Source organism: Tauraco erythrolophus, chromosome 4 (genome assembly GCF_009769465.1).
Source record: "Tauraco erythrolophus isolate bTauEry1 chromosome 4, bTauEry1.pri, whole genome shotgun sequence".
NCBI lineage: Eukaryota > Metazoa > Chordata > Aves > Musophagiformes > Musophagidae > Tauraco > Tauraco erythrolophus.
Window position 1 is genome coordinate 32,015,665 of NC_141468.1, and position 22,351 is coordinate 32,038,015.

General features: G+C 36.6%; 1 protein-coding gene across 1 annotated transcript in view; it reads left to right on the forward strand.

The window, feature by feature from the left end:
• The window catches only part of DOCK4 (dedicator of cytokinesis 4), a 261,513-nt gene that overhangs the window by 205,348 nt on the left and 33,814 nt on the right, over positions 1-22,351 (forward strand). Inside the window, exons 28-35 of the mRNA XM_086609922.1 lie at positions 6,852-6,927; positions 8,528-8,628; positions 9,298-9,356; positions 11,502-11,650; positions 13,223-13,308; positions 18,615-18,641; positions 18,809-18,904; positions 20,615-20,675. Coding sequence (XP_086466048.1) covers positions 6,852-6,927; positions 8,528-8,628; positions 9,298-9,356; positions 11,502-11,650; positions 13,223-13,308; positions 18,615-18,641; positions 18,809-18,904; positions 20,615-20,675 — 655 coding nt within the window. The remainder of the gene's footprint in view (positions 1-6,851; positions 6,928-8,527; positions 8,629-9,297; positions 9,357-11,501; positions 11,651-13,222; positions 13,309-18,614; positions 18,642-18,808; positions 18,905-20,614; positions 20,676-22,351) is intronic.

Genomic DNA, 22,351 nt, shown 5'->3' on the forward strand with positions numbered 1-22,351 from the left:
TCTAAGCATTGCCTAGTGATACTTTGAGATGTAAGCTGCCTTTGAGCTATTCTTTCTCTGCTCAGGCCTTATTTTGAGAGAAACAGGTTCTTGGTGTTTCTGAGAAGTCATTACAACGGCTCTGAAACTGTTGAACTTTATTTCACCTGTATCACCAACTATCCTTTTTTGTAAGCTTAGCTTTAAACTAGATAAGACAGCTGAACAGTGAACACAATTATACAAACACCAGTGTTGGCAGAGGAGGGAGGTTGTGTTAGGCAGACCTAGGAATTCAGAATTCAGGATTCACTTAAACTTTCCTGGCACATATTGCAGTGCTTGATGGAAGTTGATTTTTAGTCTGTGTTGTGCCTGCTGGCTCCAAGAACAATATAAATTCATGGTGCTGTATAGACGACTAGTAACAATATTATTGTTACAATTAAATTTGGCAAAACTTGTGTTCATGATATATATTTGGGGGGTGTGTGTGTAGATACGCAAGCATCATAGTATTTGTTCAAACTTTGTCATGACTTGAAAAAAAATAACATTTTTGCTCATTTTTATTACCACACTTAATGTTGCTAATCTTGCCAAGTTTGAATTCACAGAAAAAAAGATCATTAATAATCAAAGAATGGATATGATCATTTGTTTCTGTGTATGATATTAAAGAAGAAACAGTTGATACCAGCCTGCATCTGGTAATCATACTTAAGAAATAAATTGACAAACACAGGAAAGAGGGGAAAAAACATAGGAGCTTTTAGACAAAATATATAATCTAAGGAATTGTTATATATTTTAGAAACAGCTGGCTTGGCAGATGGTTTTGGAACAGCTGACACGTACAAAACTAAGATTTAGGAACGACCTTGGTACGTGTTTCTTGGGCTGGTGGTGTTCAGATATGCTGAAGATAATGATTCTGTGATTCTGCAAAAGGAATATTTACTTGCACTAGTATTTTAGTTAGCATCACATATCTCCTTTTATTAATCTATGTCATGTTGTTTCTGACCATCCAGGAAGTGACTCTCTGTCTCATTCTGTCAGTCAAAGAAGACAGGCAGAAGTTGACAATAACTGCTCATGGGGATTGGCCATGAGAAGCAAATCAGATCGGCTAACTGAACCTGATAACACACAATCACATAAGCTTTACTGCCAGAAAATGGGATGTAAACGCATCTTTACCAATTCAGCCATCAATAATTGCTTTGCTAGACATTTGTTCCTTTGTGGAGGAAGTTCTAGTTTGCTATGAAACAGGGGATTCATTTTTGAGGCAGCAGAAAGGAAAATCCACTTCTATTCTCTCCTGAGCTGCGCAGCACTAGCTTCTCCAGAGCTGTTTCTGGCTGGGAGCTTCTTCCTTTCACTTGTGTCTCCCACTGCCATTGCAGTGACTGCCTTTCGGCAGCTTCCCTGGGGTGTTCAAAAGCACAGAGCCACAGAGTAGTAGCTTTGCTAGAGTAGTTCCCAACCCAAAGAGAAGAGCCTAGAGGCAAGATGAGAAATTAGGGCGGGCGCTACCTGCACAGCAGATAAAAATGTCTGTGAGCCGTTCTTCCTGAGCTTCATCTGATGAACCAGAGCGCTTCTAATGATCTGAGACTTCAGGATTGAAGGCTAAACTCCTTGGACTCCATTCATGTCTAAAAGGAAAAACTGGAAAGTCCAGCTCAGCGTTTTAAGAGCATAATCAAGTAATCCATTGGCAGACTGGATCTTTTCTAACTCCTGCTTCCCAGGAATAAAATGTCTCCTGTGTCAGATGGCCACCTTCTCGGCTGTCTGGGCTTCAACCCGAGGAACAGTAGCTAGTCCAAAGGCAGTGTGTGTCTTGAGAGCTTCACGTGTCACTGCAGTCACATCACCAGCACCACTCTCTTTTATCTCCCCTGTCCCTAGAGTGACATAAAGATTCAAACTGTTTGGTATTTACAGGAAGAGAGATTTAACCTGTCTGAGCCTAGGGAAGAAATGAGTCCTAGCAAGGATATAATCAGATAATAAGCTTTTCCTGAGGGCGGAAAAAAAAGATGTCATTTTTTCTCTAATTTATATACGCAGAACTTCAATTACCTGAAAGATTTTAAGTCTTAAAATGCCATAATTCTTTCAACATATAATATTTATATATAAAAATATTGCTGCCCCCTGGCTTCTAGATTTTTCTTTCTTGTTGCAGTGTTTTCAGTAATTATGTAGCATCTGTTACTTGAATGCTGCCTGGGATAAAAAAAAACCCAGAAGATACTGTGAGCTCAAGAAGACAAATCTATCCAGAAATTAAGATGCTTCACGATGACGCATGTATAATTGAGAATTCTGAATGTCTGGATGCCCAATACATTTCACAATACATGAAAATGTATTAATGGCTAGCATTATAAAACTACCAAGTGACTTCCAAAATTTGAGAAATAAAGTAACATTTAAAAAGGAAGACTTAGCACTAAAGCAGAGAAACAGATATTTTAAAAAAATATCTGTTGTGCGTTGTGATGGAAGGAGAAGAACACACAAAAAAATCCTTAATGTTTATTAGCTTCTAGCAGTCAAGCAATGAGACAGAAATTAATTCTGTTTAAAACAGCATAACCATGTAAACCATGTAATATCTGTAGTGAGCTAATTGCATACATTCAGCAAAGCAAAATAATTACTTAGGGTTATCTAATATTTCTATCATGGATGGTATACTGATTGACAAAATGTATTTTTATATATACTATGGAAAATATAGTTTTAATTTCTTTCATTATAGGAATAGACTTACTTTATACATCAACTAGGTAGTAAGTAGCTGGCTGGCCCTCCAAGCGAAGCTTCTGTTTGTACATGCAAATGAACACCACATAATATAGGGAGATGTCCGAATCAGTCACCTAGCGCCAGAGAGGAATCCAGAATTCTATAATAAAATATGCCAGACTAAAATTGAAGCTTCTGGATAACACCTTCATAATGTCTCTCTCAACTGGAAATCACTGTGTAATGGTCACTTGCTTAAGTTACCGTAAGGTTAGGAAGAGAATCACTTGCCTAATGCTTCACTTGACTGGCATCTTTTGAGAGCATTTAACAGACTCAGCTGAACTCCAGGTATGTCTGGCATGTTTCATTAACAACTGAGGAGGCTGTTGGAGAGCAAAGTGAGTTTCTATTACTCGCTAAGCAAAGGTTTGGTATTTATAACATACTGTGCCTATGTCATTGAACAATGAACTAATTTCCCACTGCTCTCAGTATGCAAGAAGCTTTAATTTGAAAGATCTCTGTATGATTAACTATGTATATCCTTTCAGCATTTTGGTGAATGGTAGAGATGCTAGATCATACAATTCTCAATTTGAATTTTTTAAGCGTACAAAATGGATGTATGAATATTATTATTTATAGTAAAATAATTGATCTGTAAAGTAAGATTTACTGTAGTGTGTTGCTTATACTAAAATTCCAAATGTACCTACTGACAATTGGGCATAGGGACTTTAAACAGAGAATCCTTTTGATTATCTAATTCAGTAATGACTGAAAGACATTAGTATTTTTTTAAAAGTAACTCAAACAGAATACACAGTAAAGGAAGACATCGAATTAGCATTGGTTTCATCATTATGGCTGCTTTGAAGAATCCTGTTAGTTCCCATGGTGTGGGAGTCTTGAGACTCCTACAATGAACAAAAATTCTTGCTTTTATGTAATATACAGTGTTGCTAACAACATTCTCGCTTTTATGTAATACAAAACGTTGCTAACAACTGAACCTGATATTCAGTCTGTCACAAAAAGCGTATATATACATAGGTACGCATGTATGAATAAGTTTATATACATATAACAATAGATAAATGCATGTGTCTGTGACTCTGTTTATTTCATATATTTGTGAAATAGGAAAGACTTTTTTTTCTGTTCAGACACCTGTGTGCTTGGGAAGATTTCACGCTGAAATAGCAAAGGATGAAATGCGAAGCTAATGTTATATATTTGTCCCGTATCAGGATGGAAAAAGAGAGCTTTCATTTTCTACCATTGTCTGTTGTCAGAGCACAGTCCAGGCAGCAAGCCAGTTGTTGAACTTCTGAGGGCTGCTCTGGACTTTTCAAACAGGTTATTATAGAAGGGTTTGCTGTGAAAATTTTGATGGAAAAGCCGCTCTGTCAAAATTGCTCTGAGTGCACCTTGGGCTAACATTCTGTGTATGAGCCTGGAAGAATTTAATAGCTAAAAGCAGAGGCTTTTCTCCTGTAAAACAGTCAGTGGTTCTGAACAAATTTGTGGGAGGCTGTAAGAGGAAGAAAAGCAAGTCTTGTCACAAACTCAATGTTTTCTAGTTTGATACTCACATGGATTTTAAATAAATGTTGTTGTTATTTTGAAATCATTGGCTAGGAAGCAAATTGGACTGTGAATATTGTACTGGATCAGGCAGCTGTCCATCTGTCCTCTGGCTGCCGTCTCTGCTTTGTGCGATTTTCCTTTTTTCATAGAACCTACATTATAAAAAGACCCCCCAATGTTGTCTGTCCTACCTGATTTTATTTTCTCTTGTGGATTCAGAATAACATTTTATGGGTCAAAGAAAATGGCTTCATCTTTCTAAGTCCAGTTTTGAAGTTTTTTATCTACAACATGTACAGTCTCACTCTACAGACCCACATTTTACCAATTAATCCATATAATATCTTTGGCTTACCAAATAAATCAAAACTGAGCTATGTTGCCTATAGCAAGAAATACTTGCATAGCAGTTACTCTGGAAAAAATCTTCCATAAGTTACATTAAGATTTCTAGTCTAATTTTCTTCTCATAAGAATTGAGGCAGATCTTTCTCTTCAGCTTCACCTGCCATGGAAGGAATGTGGCAAGAAAGAAGTTGTCTCAGACATAAATAGAACTGTGTAATGTAAACTTGGCAATATGGCTGCAGTTCTTGAGATCTTCTGGAATTTTCTCTTGCATATAATTTTTCAGGGTTTTATTACTTTGGACTTAGATTGAAATTTTACGTAGCAGTAGTTCTTATGAACTGACCTTCTCTATCGGAACATCTTCCTGAAATATGCAAACCGTTTCCATTTTGTGAAACATATGGGCTGTAGATTAAATCATGCACAGTAACAAGTATTACAGGACTCTTTTTTTCTTATCCATGCCTTGATTCTTAGCTTTGCTTATATTACAGTTTGTTAATGTTTCACTTTGTCTTCCATGCTGCAACAGGGATGCTGTGCACACACTGTAACTCCCTGTTGCTGAAAAAGTGGGGTAAACTATACAGATGAGTACTAAACATGGAACACTACTTGGATAGAAAACCTACAATATAATTGTTGAGAGAACAGTATGTATGAAAATGACGTTTGAGCAATGGAACTAGGAATGAATGAAACTTGAGACTCAAGCAGTGTTCTGAAAACAATCCCAGACTTGGCTGTTACAGGTGTTCAGACACATCAAACCAGGAGGTAAAGTTTGGCAGGGTCATTCATTTTAAAAGTAGAGAAATGGAAGCAAACATTTGAACTACTAATAAACTAAATGATACATAGCCATTTTGTATTTATAAACTTGAAATCTGTCAAAAGTGCCAGAAGAAAAATATAATTTCTCTCCTAGGTGGGTTGGTTAATGTGTAAATCTTCAGTGTTGTGAAGACGAAAAATCTTATACCCTTAAAATATATATATATTGCTGGTATTATATTTAATAAAACATATTTTCTCTTTTATGCATTGCAAAAATAGCAAAAAATGACATCTAAAGCATGGAAAGAAACAACTTTTAGCACTGTAACAGCATACAGATCAAGAACCATGTTCAAAGAAGTACTAGGTGTATTAATAGTAGACAGATGACAATTAAATGAAACATGGAGATATAACCTTTTTCTCAGAACATCTTTAAACAGTTAATTGTTGTAAAATACATGAGTGTAACAGCAAAAAGATCATTCTATGTTTATCTTTTTTCCTCCTCTATAATAAGCATTCACTACTGACTACTTTCAAAAAAAATTTACTGGTTTATACGGATTTTTGGTTTGACCAAATATGTTGATAGACCCAAGTGCTGCAGAGGTTAGCTTAAGGGTTGGATCACTGGAAGGAATTATAATTAAATAATCTTTAAGGACATTCTGTTTCTGTAGATTACCAAACTTGGTAGCTACAGTGAGCAAGACTGTCATTGACACCTGGTGACAACCACCATGGAAGGATTTTGGTTGTGTATATTTATCTAAGATAGATTAATATAATTCAGGCAGGTGTCAATGTAAGGTAATGTATGAGGATTTGCAACATGCAGAATAGAGATCTTTACATGCAGATCTTTCCCACAGAACTGATGCAATTTTTTCGTTTATCTGTTCTCATTAAAAAGATGCTTTGTCCGTAGGGCTGCTAATATTGTACGTTGGTAATTAGTCGATATTTTATATCAATAATCTATACGTGCATATTTTCAGTACCAAGAAAGCTGAGAGCAAATTGCCAAACTGTGTATTTTACTACTAGTAGAACAAAGTATGTATTAAATGTAGTATCGGCATTATTTGCAGAACAAAATTTATGGTTTGTCTTTTTGAGCAATTATATTCTTCTCTACAGAACATCTCTTCAGCACGCATTCTTACATTACACCTATTTTTAATTTTTTTTTCTTAAGGTGCATGTTTTCTGTCAATAGGTGCTGTTAGTAGTCAGATACTTGTCTATGTTTAAAATGTAGTAATTAATGTCACTGTTCATGCTGCATCTGTTTTTTCACTGGAAAATTGTCTGGACCTGAGTGTTAAATATGAATTTCCACTTAATGAAAACTACTGTCTTTTTCATTCTTTTCTTCCTAGTGTGATCATTACTACAGTGTTGTACCTTTCGGATGCCCTTCGTAAAAACTTCTTAAATGAAAACTTTGATTACAAGGTAGAGTAAATGCATCCAACATAAGATAGATGCAATAGCTGCTACATCATCCTGTGGCTTGGTTGTTTGGTATTAAACTTAGCTCCAGCATCTAAACTACTAGAACATATATTAAATCAGCAATTTCGAGTGCGTAGAGATTAAATTTTGTCTTAAATACAGGACCGTCTTCAAAATCAAGAGTACTGTCAATTTTTTTTTAATGTCTTCTTTTTTTTTTCATTTTGTTCTTTCAGCCTCTATGTTAGACTACTTATTCAGGATTTTTGCATAGCAATTTTTTGGATTATAGAAACTGATTTTTTTATTTGTCTGTTATTTTGGAGTTGTGGCAGGAAGCAAAAATATTTCTTTTTTTTTAATCGATGCAAATTTATCAAAAATATGGGTTTGCATTTCTGTAATTTCTCTCAAGACCAATTAACATGCTGCATAATTAAAATTAGAAAATTATGACACTGCGTGGTGAATGTAGTTAAAGACATTAGTGAGTACCTCATATAGTGAGATATGGCACCTATGAATTACAGAATGGTGCTTTTAGCATTCAAATGAGAAGACCTAGGAACATGTCTGAAAAGGCCCATTCCCATGGAAACCTGAATTAATATTCTGCCCAACCAACAGACATTAGTCCAATTGCTTCATCAGAAAAAGCGCAGCATTTACCTCCTAGAGATGACAGTGAGCTCCTGTTGACTTCCAGCTGAGTTGTGGATGCTTCTCTGAAAGTCCATACTCCTGTTGGAGAGATTGGAGGGAATGCAGATTTATCTACTGACCGTGAGGAAGCCTACCCTTTATGAAGTTCCACAAGCTCAGAGGCTAAAACTGATAAAATAATTGCCTGTAGACAAGGCATCTATGGTCCTTAAGCTCACTTAACAATGTATTACTATCCTGCAGAACTGCAGTGTCTGGAATAGGGCTCCCCCTACACTTCTTTCTTCCTCCTGCCTTGGAGCATCTATAATTGGGTTATATTGATTAATATTTTAATGTGTGTTAAATTTATCTTTAGATTTATCTTTAAGTCTTCTAAGAAGAAGATTCAACATCTGATTCATAAAGCATGTGCACAAAACATCTGTGTATTTACAGTTTCTTAACAAAACCTGGCTTCAGTTTTGTCCAGTGAAGCCTGCAGCAAGTGAGGCTTGCAGATAACATTATAAAGTAGGCTGAGCCAGAGAACAGCAATTCTGTTATGTGACAGCTTTTGAGGTGTCAGAATTTTGAGGGGTTTGGACTTAAAGGCACAAGTTTATGTGGTCTTTTAATTGAATATACCAAAATATGTTTCCAAATTTAGAAAGGAAGGTTTTCTGGTTTGGAGGGATGAAAAAAAAAATAAATCTGCAACTCTGAAACCTTTACATTTAAAAGATATAGAATATGTAAAATAGATGTATTTCTGCTGAACATTTTGGGTTTGGTGAAAAGTATCCTTGGATGCAAAGAAATTTAGTCAAAACCAGTTTTAGTAATTTATTAGTTGAGACTGAAATGAGTGATGTGATTTGAGAATTTACATCTTGAGTGGTCATAAAATGGTAGTACTGAGAAAATGAAATAACCAAATGCCATATGCTTATTGTAGATATGGGATTCCTACTTTTTTCTTGCTGTCATTTTTATAAACCAGTTATGTCTGCAACTGGAGATGTTCACACCTTCCAAGAAGAAAAAAGTTTTAGAAAAGTAAGTACTGCTGTCTGCTTCTAGAAAACTGTAATAGGTCAAACACTTCTCAAAATGCAAGATATGGGAGGTTGCAAAAAGGCCTACCAAAAAGATAACGGTAACAGTATTTCCACTGACTAGAATGAGAGTTGGTTCTGGCCCTTTGTGTAGGTTTTCAGGGCTGATAGCAGCCTTCATAGAAGTGCCCAGATTGGTTCAGATATTGGGAGCAAAACAGCCATGTCGTAGCAGTGCCAACACTAATTTCCAGTTCGTGCATAAGTTGATTCAGACTGGCTCAGGTGTTTCTGCCAGGCACTGCACTGTTGTCTGTATAAATTAATTGTATTTTAGTAGTCTAGAGCAAAACTATTTGTTCCCAGAGAGAGAACTACAGCATATTACTGCAAAAAAATAGCTTTTGCTTCACAGCTGTGTTACTGATGTATAGCATCTAAAAAGAACCGGTACTTTTGACAGTACTGCAAATAAACCTGGGGTTACGAATCAGGTTTTAGCTGGGAATGACAGAAAGAGCAAAAACATGGAAGAAGTCACCGCTTTTAAAGTAATTTTTTATGGACTACAAATGAGACATGTCATTTAACAATGTCACAGAATGGCATATGAACTTGATTTTCTTAAATGATCTTTCACTGTTTTGCTTTATTTTTTAATATATTGCAGATATGGTGACATGCGGGTGACGATGGGATGTGAAATCTTCAGCATGTGGCAAAATTTAGGTAAATAAATAAACACATCATCAGTAGCTTATAAAATGAAAAATTGTTATTTCTTCACCTATTAAATACACTTGCCAGTGATAGAGGAGTTGTTGATAATTAAGTTCACATAAAATCTTGATTCAAGTTTAGGAAAGCCCTAGTTATCTGTAGTTCCCTCCTTTATTGCTAAGCTCACCTTTCTAAGCCTTGATACTATATCTGACCTATCCCTATTTCTTCAAAGAGAACTGAAAGAATGCTAACAGAGAAAAATAGAAAAGAAAGTACTGCTCTTTTGGGGCAGAGTTATTATGCCTGGAAATATACTTATTTTTTCAATTTTAGTTCTGCTGCCAAACAGTTTAAGGAACAGACATATATCTTAATTCTGAAGGTCTCTTGAGATGCTGGATTTGCATCAAATCTTCCCCTAGGTCCTAGTTGCACTAAAATATAAAGGCATAAAGAAATCAGTGACTGATGTATAAAAGGCATATTGGACAACATGAGAAAAATATATGCTTGGATATAAATTTAGGAACATTTTTAAATTTATAAGCAATAACTGTGCAAACTATTTGAAAGTATGAACCTCAGAGAAGTGCAATTAAATGTTGTTTGGGAAGAAAATCAAAACTGGTTAGAATATTTTGAGACTACATTTGTCATCTTTATATTTCAATTATTTAATAATTCACTTCATTAAAGGGCTCATTAAAGATATGAAGACCGTCAGTAGTTACTAAGATACTGTCATCTCAATTCTATAGATCTTTTCCCCAGCAAGATATGTAGTTGGAAAAAAATGGTCTTTCTGATCAGCCTGTACTAGAAAGATAAATGTTCAAAATAAGAAATATTTGCTTATAAATATTTTGTTAGCGTTTGTTGTGTAGCACATTTTACTTATTTACAGTATCTAGTGTTGCTTACTCACTTTTAGGCATCCATCTAAATTATTTGGCTACGTAGTAGGTATTTCTAAACTGTTATATCAAGGATACATTCCTGGGTCTCCTTCTTGTGTGCTAGGTTAAGATCTTAGCGTGCATCATCTCTCCACTCACATTGTTTTCTGCTGAACGGAAACCCAGTATATGGGCAAGGTTAGAATAACGATGCCTTTCTTCTGGGAAGAGTTCTGTGGAATACAATATGGAGTTCATCTGGTAATGTGTCCAATTACGGTCGCCAGGATATTTCATACAATTAGTGTTATGCTAGTCAGCATTTTACAGATCTCTTAACAGTAAGATTCATCATAAGCCTTGATCCTTGTACAGTCACCTTGCTTTCATGTGGATATGCATCCCAGGATGTTTCCAGCAAAGGGAATTCTGGTTTTCCTTTGGACAAACACAGACACCAAACAGAGCAGCAGGCAGGGGTGAGTGCCCACTGGAATATCCAGAGATACACTGGGACTGAAATTAATTCCCATCTTGGAAAGTCAGCACATCGTGATTCATAATTCCCTATTCTGAAGATATCAGAAGTCTTGCTCCTGGAAAACTGAAACTAAATGGCCAATCTTTACTGTAAGCCATTTTTAGCTTTCTCGATAAGAACTTAGTTTTGTAGCTTCTGCTAAGTAGAATATGGTGAGTTAATGGAAGATGTTTTAGCACTGATTTTAAAGTGAATTGTTTTGGGAACAGCTGAGTCACATCTTCCCTTTCGTGCAGTCAAAAACATGTACTTCCATTTCTGTACTTGTGAAACTACAGATAGGTAAAAATCAAAGTACTTACCTCTTTTTGATGAGCATGGAATACCAGACAGTTAACCATTTTATAAACACAAGAACGTAGAGCTTAGAAACCAAACTGTTCCTGAGAAAAATAAGTGAAATGCCCAGAGAGTACTTTGTCTCTCTTGGTTCTTCTGGAAGACTAACCTGGGATACAGATAACCCACTGTCACTTCTGAACTCCGTATTGCATAATAAAATCTGATAAATTATATTGGCCTTATATTCTTCTGTTGTCTACAGTTTTTCTCTGCACTGTTTGGGCTTAAGAAATAGCCCATGCTGTGATGGACATAATGTAAAACAAAATCTAGATGTTTAGAGTGTTATTTTTTTAATTCTGCAGATAGTATTTGGATCGTGTGATAGCTCACAGGACACCCAATTCACATTCAAGTTCATTTTCATTTTAGGGGAACACAAGCTTCACTTTATTCCAGCATTGATCGGCCCCTTCCTGGAAGTGACCTTGATCCCTCAGCCAGACCTAAGGAATGTAATGATTCCCATTTTCCATGACATGATGGACTGGGAGCAAAGGCGAAGTGGCAACTTTAAGCAGGTACTGTATGAGAAGAAGTTTATAAAATAGAACTGAAATTCAAGCACTTCAGAGAGTTCTGGTGCCAAACACTGGTGGTTCAGAGTGGAGAAGGTAGCCACACCATTATATCTGTTGGAGGGGGATTACCAGGGTTTTCCCTTTTTACTTTCTGCAGGGGTAGTAAGATTCTCTAATTAATCCTACCATGTTAGTAATGTAAGGCAAGAGATAAAATCCATGGCCTGCCAAAGTGAAGAACAAAACTTGAGTTGTCTTCAACAAGGCCGATTTATTTTGTTGTGGTGTTTTTCATCTCTGCTTTACAGCAGTACAAACTACTGGTTAGATAGGATTCAACTAGCTTTCCTTCCGGTTAGTATGAAAAAAAGATCAGATGGTCCTTCTGAGGAATGTTCTTCTGTAAGGATCCAAGTATTCTTGCCGCTCAAACACCTTCTTAACGGGCTAGGATGGAACGACCGAGTGTGCCATCTGCTCCTCCAGCACCCACTCAGTTTTTCAGACTGCCTCAGTGCCCTCCTTCCTGCTGCTTCAAATGAAGGAAAACAGAAGTATTTGAATTACTCCCAGGCAATCATAATGCTTAGGGTGGGAGCTGTATCTGAAACACAAAACAAACTATTAAGAATGGAGGAACACGTGTGATGCAAGTAGGTAGCTTTTCACTATCAGTATATAAGCTTATTGTTAAAAATCACCATAGAAATGTTAACAAGGAGTAAGAAGGAAAAAATCCACTTATTCTGCTTCTCTGTGTTTTCAGCTTGGGTTACAATGTAAATTCTAACAAATTTATTCTCTAATAAAATATCTTGACAACAGCTTAGTTTCTTCCCTGGATTTGTGGTTGTTAATGTATTAATGCTAAAAGGGAGGTTTGAAATATTAACACAGATTGTAGCCTCACCTCTCTATATTTTCTATAATCAATACACTTTAAAATATGCATTGAAGGAGTCGTTAGCCACCAGATATGTTCTGTAAGTTTCTTTGCTAGCTAATACATAAATCCAGCAAATTATATTTCTAGCCAAATGCACTGGCAGGTAAGGAAGGTTGGGAAACTGAGTCTGAGCCCCTAAGTGTTCTGAACAGTACAGAAATAAAAATTAATTTATAGAAAGTGGGGTGCAGGTCAAAAAATATGAGAATTTTATTGAAATCTAAGAAAATGGCTTGTGCTTACAGCCCCGCAGTGAGAATTCAGGCAATTTATTTGGGCTCCGTGTGCTTTTTGTCTGACTCCATAAATAGATAGCTGCCTTAGCAGCAGCAAATGCTACTCAGCCTGTAGTTTTAAAGTCACGTTGCTCAATTTAAATTAGCTCCCTCCCTCAAAAAAAAAAAAAAAACACCACCACACACCACCAAAAAAAGAAAACCCCACAAATCTTGGGAATGATAACAGCCTCAAAGAGATGAAGTGACTTATCATCAGATTTACATGATTGACCAATAATTCTAAGATATGCATTTTGCAAAGTCCTTTACATAAAAACAAATCTCTCAATTTTCTCTAATCTCATTAAAGGAAAAAGAAGCTCTTTACACCACACTTATATGTTGCAGGTGGAAGCAAAACTGATTGACAAACTGGACAGCCTGATGTCGGAAGGTAAAGGTGACGAAACATACCGAGAGCTCTTCAACAGTATGTGAGTAATATGTTTATCTTACACTAATTCCTTCAGTTTGGTCAGTTGGATGAGGTGCTAATGTCATTGTAGACAAATAATGCTTAAAACAGTTGTAAATCTCATTTTTTCTTTTTTTTTTCTTTTTTTTTTCCTGAAAATCTGAGGAATAAAACATTTTATGGTGTTGTATGGTATCTGTAAAGCCTGGCTGTACTCCTTGCATAGAGCTATAATTGGGAAAGGCTAAAATCTGTTATATCACAGAACATTCTCTACCTACTAATTGTAAAATCAGAAAAGCAAGAAATGCTTCATAATTACAGAGAGTGCAGGTAAAGCTCAAATGGAACATTTTGAAAACAAGGCATGAGAATTCAACAAAAAGCTGTTTAGTAAGTAATTTTGTGTTGCCAGAGACTTGTACTCATCTGTGTAATGTCACTTGTTGATTTCTTGATTGATGTATATGATTTTATTTATTTTTATAAGATTATTTCTTATTATTTCATTTTATAAATTACTTGTTAAGCTTTTGCTATATTTTAATAAATGACTGAAATCTAATAGGAAAAACTAATAATAATGCTGAAGTCCCCAAGGTTGCCCATAAGTTATCCCATTGACTGAAATAAATGATCGTCACAGAGTACAGGTACAAAATAACTAGCTGAACTCTGTCTCCGTTGTTCCGTAGAACTCAATTCCACCTAAGTGGAAGATTTCACTTATTTCTCTTGTGCTTAGTAGAAGATGTGTTGTTCCTCTTCAGGACTGCAAGCTGTGCATTCTTCAGTACTATTAAACACATGATGTTTTTCTGTTTATATGGCTTCTCAAGCATTCCTTCTTCTATAAGTATTAGTTTTAGCTCTGTTGTCTTTGCTTAAATAACAACATTCAGATCGCGGCGTCAGTGAATAGCAAACATATAATAATCTGTAATTGTACTGAGTTGAAAAAAAATAGAATTCCTAAATATTTATCATTTACAGAAGTGAAAGTGGGTAGAGAGATTAGGCAGAATATTATGGAAATGGGTGAATAATGGTAAACAACAGTAGAGTATGCTAAAGCAGAACTTTCTTGTAATTATTAATGAAATTTTTCATAATCTGAGTAAAGATAATAAAAGGTAAGAAGATTTCAATATTTTAGTAACACAATATTCTAACTTCAAAATTAAGTCATTAAGGGAAAATCTCTAATTATAAAATGAAGTCTAAATGCATTCTCATGTGCAAAATACATCAGGATGTCTGTCACTGAAATAATTTAAAGTTCTGTAAGAAAGCATATTGGTATGAAATATAGTTCCTAATTTTTTTTACAGTTTTGAGTTACATTTAAACTGGGGGATGTTAAACAAGATACAGTGAAAAATGGTGAGAGCCTTTTATAAATCTAAATGCTGAAGACATAGTCATAGTAATTTAAATTGCAAAATGTCTCACAGCATGTGTATACTTGTTTCTGTTCGAGTATAACAGAAGTTTAAACTCTAGGAAATGTCAGAGTAACTGCTCAAGTTCACTTCCAGCTTAAAAAAAAAAATTGTCATTTTTTTTTTTATCTGAGTTTTATTTGACACCATATATTAACACCTCTCGAGGGGAGAGCTTACAGAATATACTAATGTAAAATGGAGGATGACATAATGTTCTAGTGTACGTGAAAGAAAATTATTAAAATCAGACTAAAATCAGTTTAGGGAGCTGAATGCAAGGGATGAGATCAGATAGCCTGAGATTTCTTTTTTTATTTCTTCTATGGATAATTTAAAATAAGCAATATTAGAGTGTCTTTAGACAGTGCAAGAAAGCAGACTTGTTTAGGCTGAAGTGACAGAGATGTGATATCTATCCAATGACTGTGAAACAGTACTACAGTTTTGTAAAAGCAGTGGTTTTATAGTCTTTAATGAAAGCAAAAGCTGCAGTATTACCTGATCTTTCTGAAGATTTGGCATGATTGGTTTTGATATGTACAGTTGGGAGCCAAGGGGATGCACACACCTACTTGGGATACAGTCTCGTAACTGCAGTGGGTGTGGCACTTTCAAATTTTGTCATGCTTTTTGTTTATTTTGTCTGAATCAGAAAATGAATTTACATCTCTTAACTCCCACGTTAACTGCTTTTTTTTCCGGACACAACCACTGCATCTTTCCTTTGAACATCTTCTGTTTTCAAGGACAAATGATAAGCATCTCTGGACATATCTAAAATATTATGTGCTTAGAATTCACTGCTTATAATGAAATTATCTTTATCAAATGAAAAGACATAGTGAAAGTAGGAGGAAGATGACTGCTGTTTGTTTTGAATCAACGTCTTTCTAGGGACTTGAATGTGACCACTCAGTGATAGCTCCTGATGTCATTTGAAGAGCTGCAAAGCATGGAGTAGTGAACATTTTGCTATCAAGAGAAACTAGATGTTGTAATTGCTACCCAGTGTAATTGTGGTATGAAAGGTGTCCTGATCTACAGTCACACTGTAACACTGCAAGTGAATTCCTGAATTAATTAGCACAGAGGAGAGAATAATTTCACTTTATTAAACAGTTGGTGGTTAGGAAAAAATCCTTGGAAACCAAATGAAATACTCAAGAAGCTGTTTTGTTCTGAATCTGATGGATGCTACCGGTTTATTACTTCTGTAGCTCTATTCCAGCTTGGCCTAACACTAGCCATTTCAGGTTAGGTGGCCACATTACGGAAGCACAAAACCTGCATGAGTGAGCTCCACTGGGGCCCTGATGATGAGGCTTCTCTGAAGAAATTGGAGCTGACTTGGAAGCTGAGCAGGCATTTAGCACTGAGCTCTGCCAGTTTGTGGGTCATTTCTCTAGCCATGAAGATATTATATATAAAGTAATGACTGCTACCTCTCCCATGCTGTCTTCAGTCTTCTTAATTTCTTCCCCCAAGTGCGTGACTGAATTCAGCTCTACCCTGTCTGTAAGACTCTGTCTGCAATGACTCTTTCAGAGCCCTTCTGAATATTTTCGTGGGGTTTGAGTAGCTGCTTGCTAATCTCTGAACTTCTGCAGCAAAGTTTGACTTTGACTCATCTAACTAGATGAGGGAACCTCTGGCTATAGTGAGGTACCTGGAGGACTTTGTACTCTAAAGTAGACATCCAGATGTTCCAAGGTACCTCTAGGATCAGATGCCCATAAGTTAGTGGGCTGAATGTCTCTGTGGCTTAGGCATCTAAAATCCACTTACTACATGACTGAGCTAGCCTGAACAAGGTTCTAAGCCTGGCATTCATCCCTGGAGAGCTCTGGTACTCTAGGTCCCCACTACACTCTCTTATCCTTGGGAACCTAAGATTAAAAAGAAAAAAAAAAAAAAACAAACCCTCACCACAAACCAAACCAAAAAAAAAAAAAAAACCAAACCAAAATCAAACTGTAATTTTTCAGGTAAGCCCAGATGTTAGGCTGTAGTAGCATGGTTAGGCAGAAGTGTTTTCCTTGTTTCTCTGTGGTGTTTATCCCCCTTAGAACATAAATCTTGGCTATGCTTCGGGGCCTGTAAGTAACAGGAATTTAGTTCTATCTAGATATAGCCATGAGGAAGCCAAGGGATATATTTGAGTAGCTCTTTCATTCTGAGTGTTTGTTCTGTGCATTGTGGTGAAAGATGTATGGTGGAGAGGGGGAGGCATGGATTAGAAGGCAAATCATAAAATTGTTCAATTGACGACATTGATGTCAGCTTGAATAAGTACTTTGAGTGTTTCTACACAACCCATTTGTAGAAACTATATATTTATAATGAATATGCCGATACATTTATAAAGAACATGCATAAGTCAAATGCAGATGAAAACCATCTGTTTTAAAAGAGAAGTCCGACTTCTGCTGTTTTTACACAGGAACCGTAGGTAATTATTTTGATAAATTTAGGTTGAAATGTTCCTGTTTAACGCAGAGTTGAAAGGCAGCAGAAGGGAAAAATCAGTTCAGTAATCAGTGCTTAATAATGTCACAGGCTCTACTCTTATTTCCTGTTAGACACAAAAACTTGTACTGAAAGGAACATAAAGGCTTTAAAAGTGAACTGAGCCTGTGTTTTCTGTGTGGAAAGCAGAGATGCCAGATTAGTGCTTCAGCCTCTTCTGGTTGAGGATGGCCTTGTCGTCTGTCTCTGCTAGCAATGACAGGTAGAGCCAGTCTCTGGATGTGAGGGAAAGACATCTGATTGCCTCCTAAAGAGAAATGAGTCTAAGATCAATATTAAGGGTGCAGAATGAAGATCAATGTTTCTTCCTTACTTCCAGCAGAGCACAGCTTCATTTAGGTCGAATTAGTTTGGAGAATTGCATCTGTGACATCCCCCTGTATGTAAGGAGCTGAACAGAGCTGGAGTGTGTAGCTGGTGCAGTTGGCATGTAGGAGTTATTGGGCGCTGTTATATGTTTGGTGAAATTTGGGCGTAGGAGTTTTACGGGACTGAACATGCTCAGTATAGATGAAGGTCAGTGGAGCTGACAGCTTGCCCACTGCAGACAGAAGGTTTGGAGATGATATCAACAACTCTCTATAAAGCTCTGAGTATATGGATGTGGCAATTTTCGGAGACTTCTAAGTGAACCGTACCTGAGAGCGTTTTCAGGGAGACTGCTAAGATATCTCCATGTCATCCGTCTGAGGTCCTGCACCAAAGCATAGAAGGGACACAACTCTGTAGATAAATATTTCCTTGTTCATTCTCAGAGAGGAAATGTTGGAAATTCATGCCCAAATGATTAATATTTGATAAGCAGTGAAAATCAGAGGCCTGTAACAGAAGGAAATATTAAGTGTAATTTTACTGACAGCTCTGCTTACACCATTTTGAAATCTTTTCGCTTCAATGTGTAATCTGCGTTTACGTTAGTTTAAGAATTCAACACAACAGAGTTTTTAATAAAGAATCTTAGGGCAATTTAAGCTATTGGAATTTTACATGTGTGTGATACTATGTTCTCAGAAGGAAATATTAAGTGAAGGGGGGAGTCGTCTTATTAAAATTCCTTCCCCATTCTTAAATTTCATGTGTGCTGTTAGAGAGGAGAGGAGGAAAAATCTTTGTTAAAAAAGTTAAGGTCCCATTGAGAAGGTACATCGAGTTAATAAATGTTCTTTTCTAGGTATATCTTTAAATTCCCCATTTGCTAACTTATCAGCATGAAATTGGTATATAAATTTTTTTTGCAAGAGTTCTGTCAAGTCTTTGGGATATTAATATATTTTGAAAATTAGGTATTTGATATATATTAACCTGATGCAGCTAATATAAAAATCATTTGTTTTGTCAATGCTTCCTGGACTAGAATTCCACTTTTTGGTCCTTATCCTAGGTAAGACATTGTTTGCAAATTGTGCTTCTTGGGAGGGTGTTTGTAAAAGAAAATCTAACTATTGAAGATGTTGCTAAGGTATTAAGGTACTGGTAGGAGCTGAGTGGTTGTCATAGTGACAGTTAAAAATAAACGATGAAATTGTTCTGGCTTCTTTTTTTTTTCAGTCTACTGAAGAAAATTGAGCGGGAAACATGGAGGGAAAGTGGCGTTTCGTTAATCGCCACTGTGACTCGCCTCATGGAGAGGTTACTGGACTACAGGTGAGTGATTATCACAATTTATAAGCAGGATTGTCATCTTCAGATTATTAGGAGACAAATATGGTTATCTCGTGCAAGCGGTGACTGCACATGGACACATCAACTGTACGTGCTCAGGATCTCCGTCAGCAGCTGCTTAGTCAACAGGAAAATGAGACAAGCTGGCTGAAAACCAACCAAGTAGCCTTCCCATGGTGTGAAAATCCAGTGGCTTGTGCAATTTTCCTATCAGGAGTCTAGGAACTTTGGCAGTAGGGTAGTGACTCAAGTCTGTCTGAAGACACGGAGCTCAGTACTAATCACCTGACAGTTGTTTTGCAGCATATGTAAAATTCTTATCACTATGTCAATCATACTTAGTTGTAGTGTCAGCCAGCACAGTACATATGTATACAAAGATATGATCTCTGGGTGAGGAGCTCGCATCTGACTCTACTACATGAACAAAGGAGAGGGAAATGAGAGACATATACTCCCTTTCAGGAATGGGAGACTAAGAGGGATTTTCTCAGTCACTTGTGAAGTCTGTGTTAAAACTTCAGATTTCATCTTAGTCCTCCTTATTGCCATCAGCAGTTTGTAGAGCTTAGGTGTGTTAGTTTGTTCCCCCAGTTCCATGGGGAATGCATGGTAAGACCTGCTACTCCACTTGCTGTCCTCACTGATAGTTTGAAAGGAAAGCTATTTTTTCAACATAGAGACTGAACTCTTAACTTCTAGAAGCCTGATAGTGCTGTTCCTCTTCAGGGATCAGTTGCATTACAACTCCCAGGGCTGTCAATCCAACACCTTTCAAAACAATTGCGTGTACTGGTGGTTATGAGAGAGTATTTGGGACGATTGTTTAATTCATGTATGCAGGAATGTTTTAAAATTACGTTAAATTTCTATTAGTGACTGCATGGTGATGTTTGCCTGTTGTTTTTTTACTCCAGTTTGGTTATGCTGACACTATTTTTCCCTTTGCGATAGTCAAACTCTGCGTGGTTCCATTTTAATTTTTGACTTGGGGTTCAGATCTGTTGCCTCCCCAAACAATAAGTGATACTAATTTTAAAGTGCTACTGAGGAAAATTTGGTGAATCTTGGAGCATTTTACAGAGGAGGTCAGTGTCGTTCTGTTTTTTCACAGAAGAGAAACTAATGCTGCAATTCCGTGACCAATTTAGATGTACACTGTCTCTGAAGAAAGCAGGCTTATCTCTGCTTGTTCCCTCACTCATATCACCCTCTTCCTTGTGCCAACACAAGTGTTTGTGGTGCGCATTGGTGATCTGACTGACATGGGCTAAAACTAACCCAGCAGAAGATGCTGCCTAACCTGTATCTCTTCCTGAGGTTTGTACAGGCAGCAATGCAGGACTGGGAATGAGTGCCTGAGAGCAGGAGGGAAGCAGGACCGCCTCTTCTGGCAGTCATTCTGGCTTCTGCTGGCATGATTTGAGCACAAGGTATGAAGAGACCAAATGATCTCCAGCAGTCACCTAGCAAATCAATGACAGAAACAGAAAAAAACATTGACTTTCTTGATGATTGAGGTATTCCATGTCGTAGAAAAGGAGGCATGAAGGCCCTTACACACCTGGGTCAGCCATTGAGTTGCCTCATTTCAGTTTGCTTGCGGAGCCAAATATGTCTGTTTTCTGAGATGTGCTTCATTGTAAGAGGATAAACATAATTCCTTTTGACTTTCATTACTTTCTATTTTAGGGACTGCATGAAAATGGGAGAAGTGGATGGCAAAAAGATTGGCTGCACTGTTAGCCTTTTGGTTTGTATAATACTTTTTCTTTCCCTTTTTGATTTCAGTTGAGCATTTTCTAGTATACAGCCACACGTTTGGATAGGAGGTACCTTGCTTCTTGATGCAGGTTGAGTGGAAGTTGACAGAATAATACTACACTTAGGATCACTGCAGTTTTTTTCAGGATGAAATTGATACAGTGGGGAGTTAGTTTTCTCTGGCGTTTTATAATTGGAGTCTAAAAGATCTCTAATACTGCTCTATTCAGTTTTCAGTCTTACTGCATAAACTTCAGCAAAGTATTTTCCAAGTTTAATTGGTCTCTGAGTTCATAGAAAGAAACAAGCCTTTACTCCTTCCCCAAACCCCACAAAACTCTACATTATTTCTCCTGTTTCCCTTCTTCCTCAATACCTTTTGCAGGTTGATTCTTATGACATACGAGATATCTTCTGAAGACTGCAGCATTTCTATTCTCTTCCTAGAAGAGCCAGAAATGCTGCTCAAGACCTCCTCTTGTCATGTTACCATCATTACAACAAACCAACAGTGCCAATTCAGAGTATGAAAAAGATTTCATTTTTGTTTACAAGATATGTTTTGGTTCTAGGCCAGTTTCCACTGACAAGTTTATTGACTTCCGTTAACCTTGGAAAGTTTCCATTTTTGTGGTGAATGTTCTGGAAAGCTGTATTTTTAGCCAGAGGAAAAAAAAAAAAAACAGAATAAGCTGACTTGTAATTCTGCATTTTTGACGTCAGTGAAACAATTTGGTATCACTTCTAAGTAGCAGTTGTACATAAGAGAATAAAGGATTTCTTCAGTATGAAAATAGTGCTCTCTAAATAGGGATGATGTTTACTACATAGCTGTAGAGCAGCTGGCTTTCTGTCAGAATCTCTAGCATGATTTGAATTCTGTAAGGCACCTGGATTATTTTCATCCTATCACTAAGGAGTTTTGAAACTATTATTAGCAAATCATACAAGATTTGCACAAAAAGAAAATTCAAATATTTTAAAACCCCAAAACACCATAATACTTTTTAATGGGATTTTCAATGCTGTACAGGCTAAGGCAGATTTCATATCCTAATAATTTTCAGACAAATTTTAATACTATTTGCACACCAGAAAAACAACAAATGCTAAATTTTGAAAAGGAAATTTCAGTTACAGAAATAGCAAACAAATTTAAAGACATTTGCTTGCCCATATGATGGATGAACTGGTTGTCGTCTTGAAAGATGTTTCATGCAATGAGTAGTTAGAGGAATGTATAATGATGAAATTATTTGAAGTCCAGAGGAGGAAGCAATGTTTCATTTTTCACCACTGTTTTGAAGGTATTCTGACTTCCAAAGATAAGAGGACTGGTTGGCAGGAAAAGAGAATTTTTATGTTGTTTTGCCATAGAGCCATGTGTGGTTTTTCCAGAAAATAGAATTGTCTAAGTTAACCAAGTTATAAAATTAACTGGAATAATGCCACATGATTAAATATGCAGGAGTGTGCACCAGCAGCAATAACAGATGAACAGAGAAGGCAGGAACTTTTTTCCTGCTCTCCTCACTCTCTGGATCATGTGGAGCAGATTTCACATTAGTAATGCTTGTTTGGAAAAGCTGGTTTAAGAGGTGTCAAGTGGAGTTAGTTCCTTATGCATAAGAATCACCTAGCTCCAATTTGAAAGTTGAATTTCTA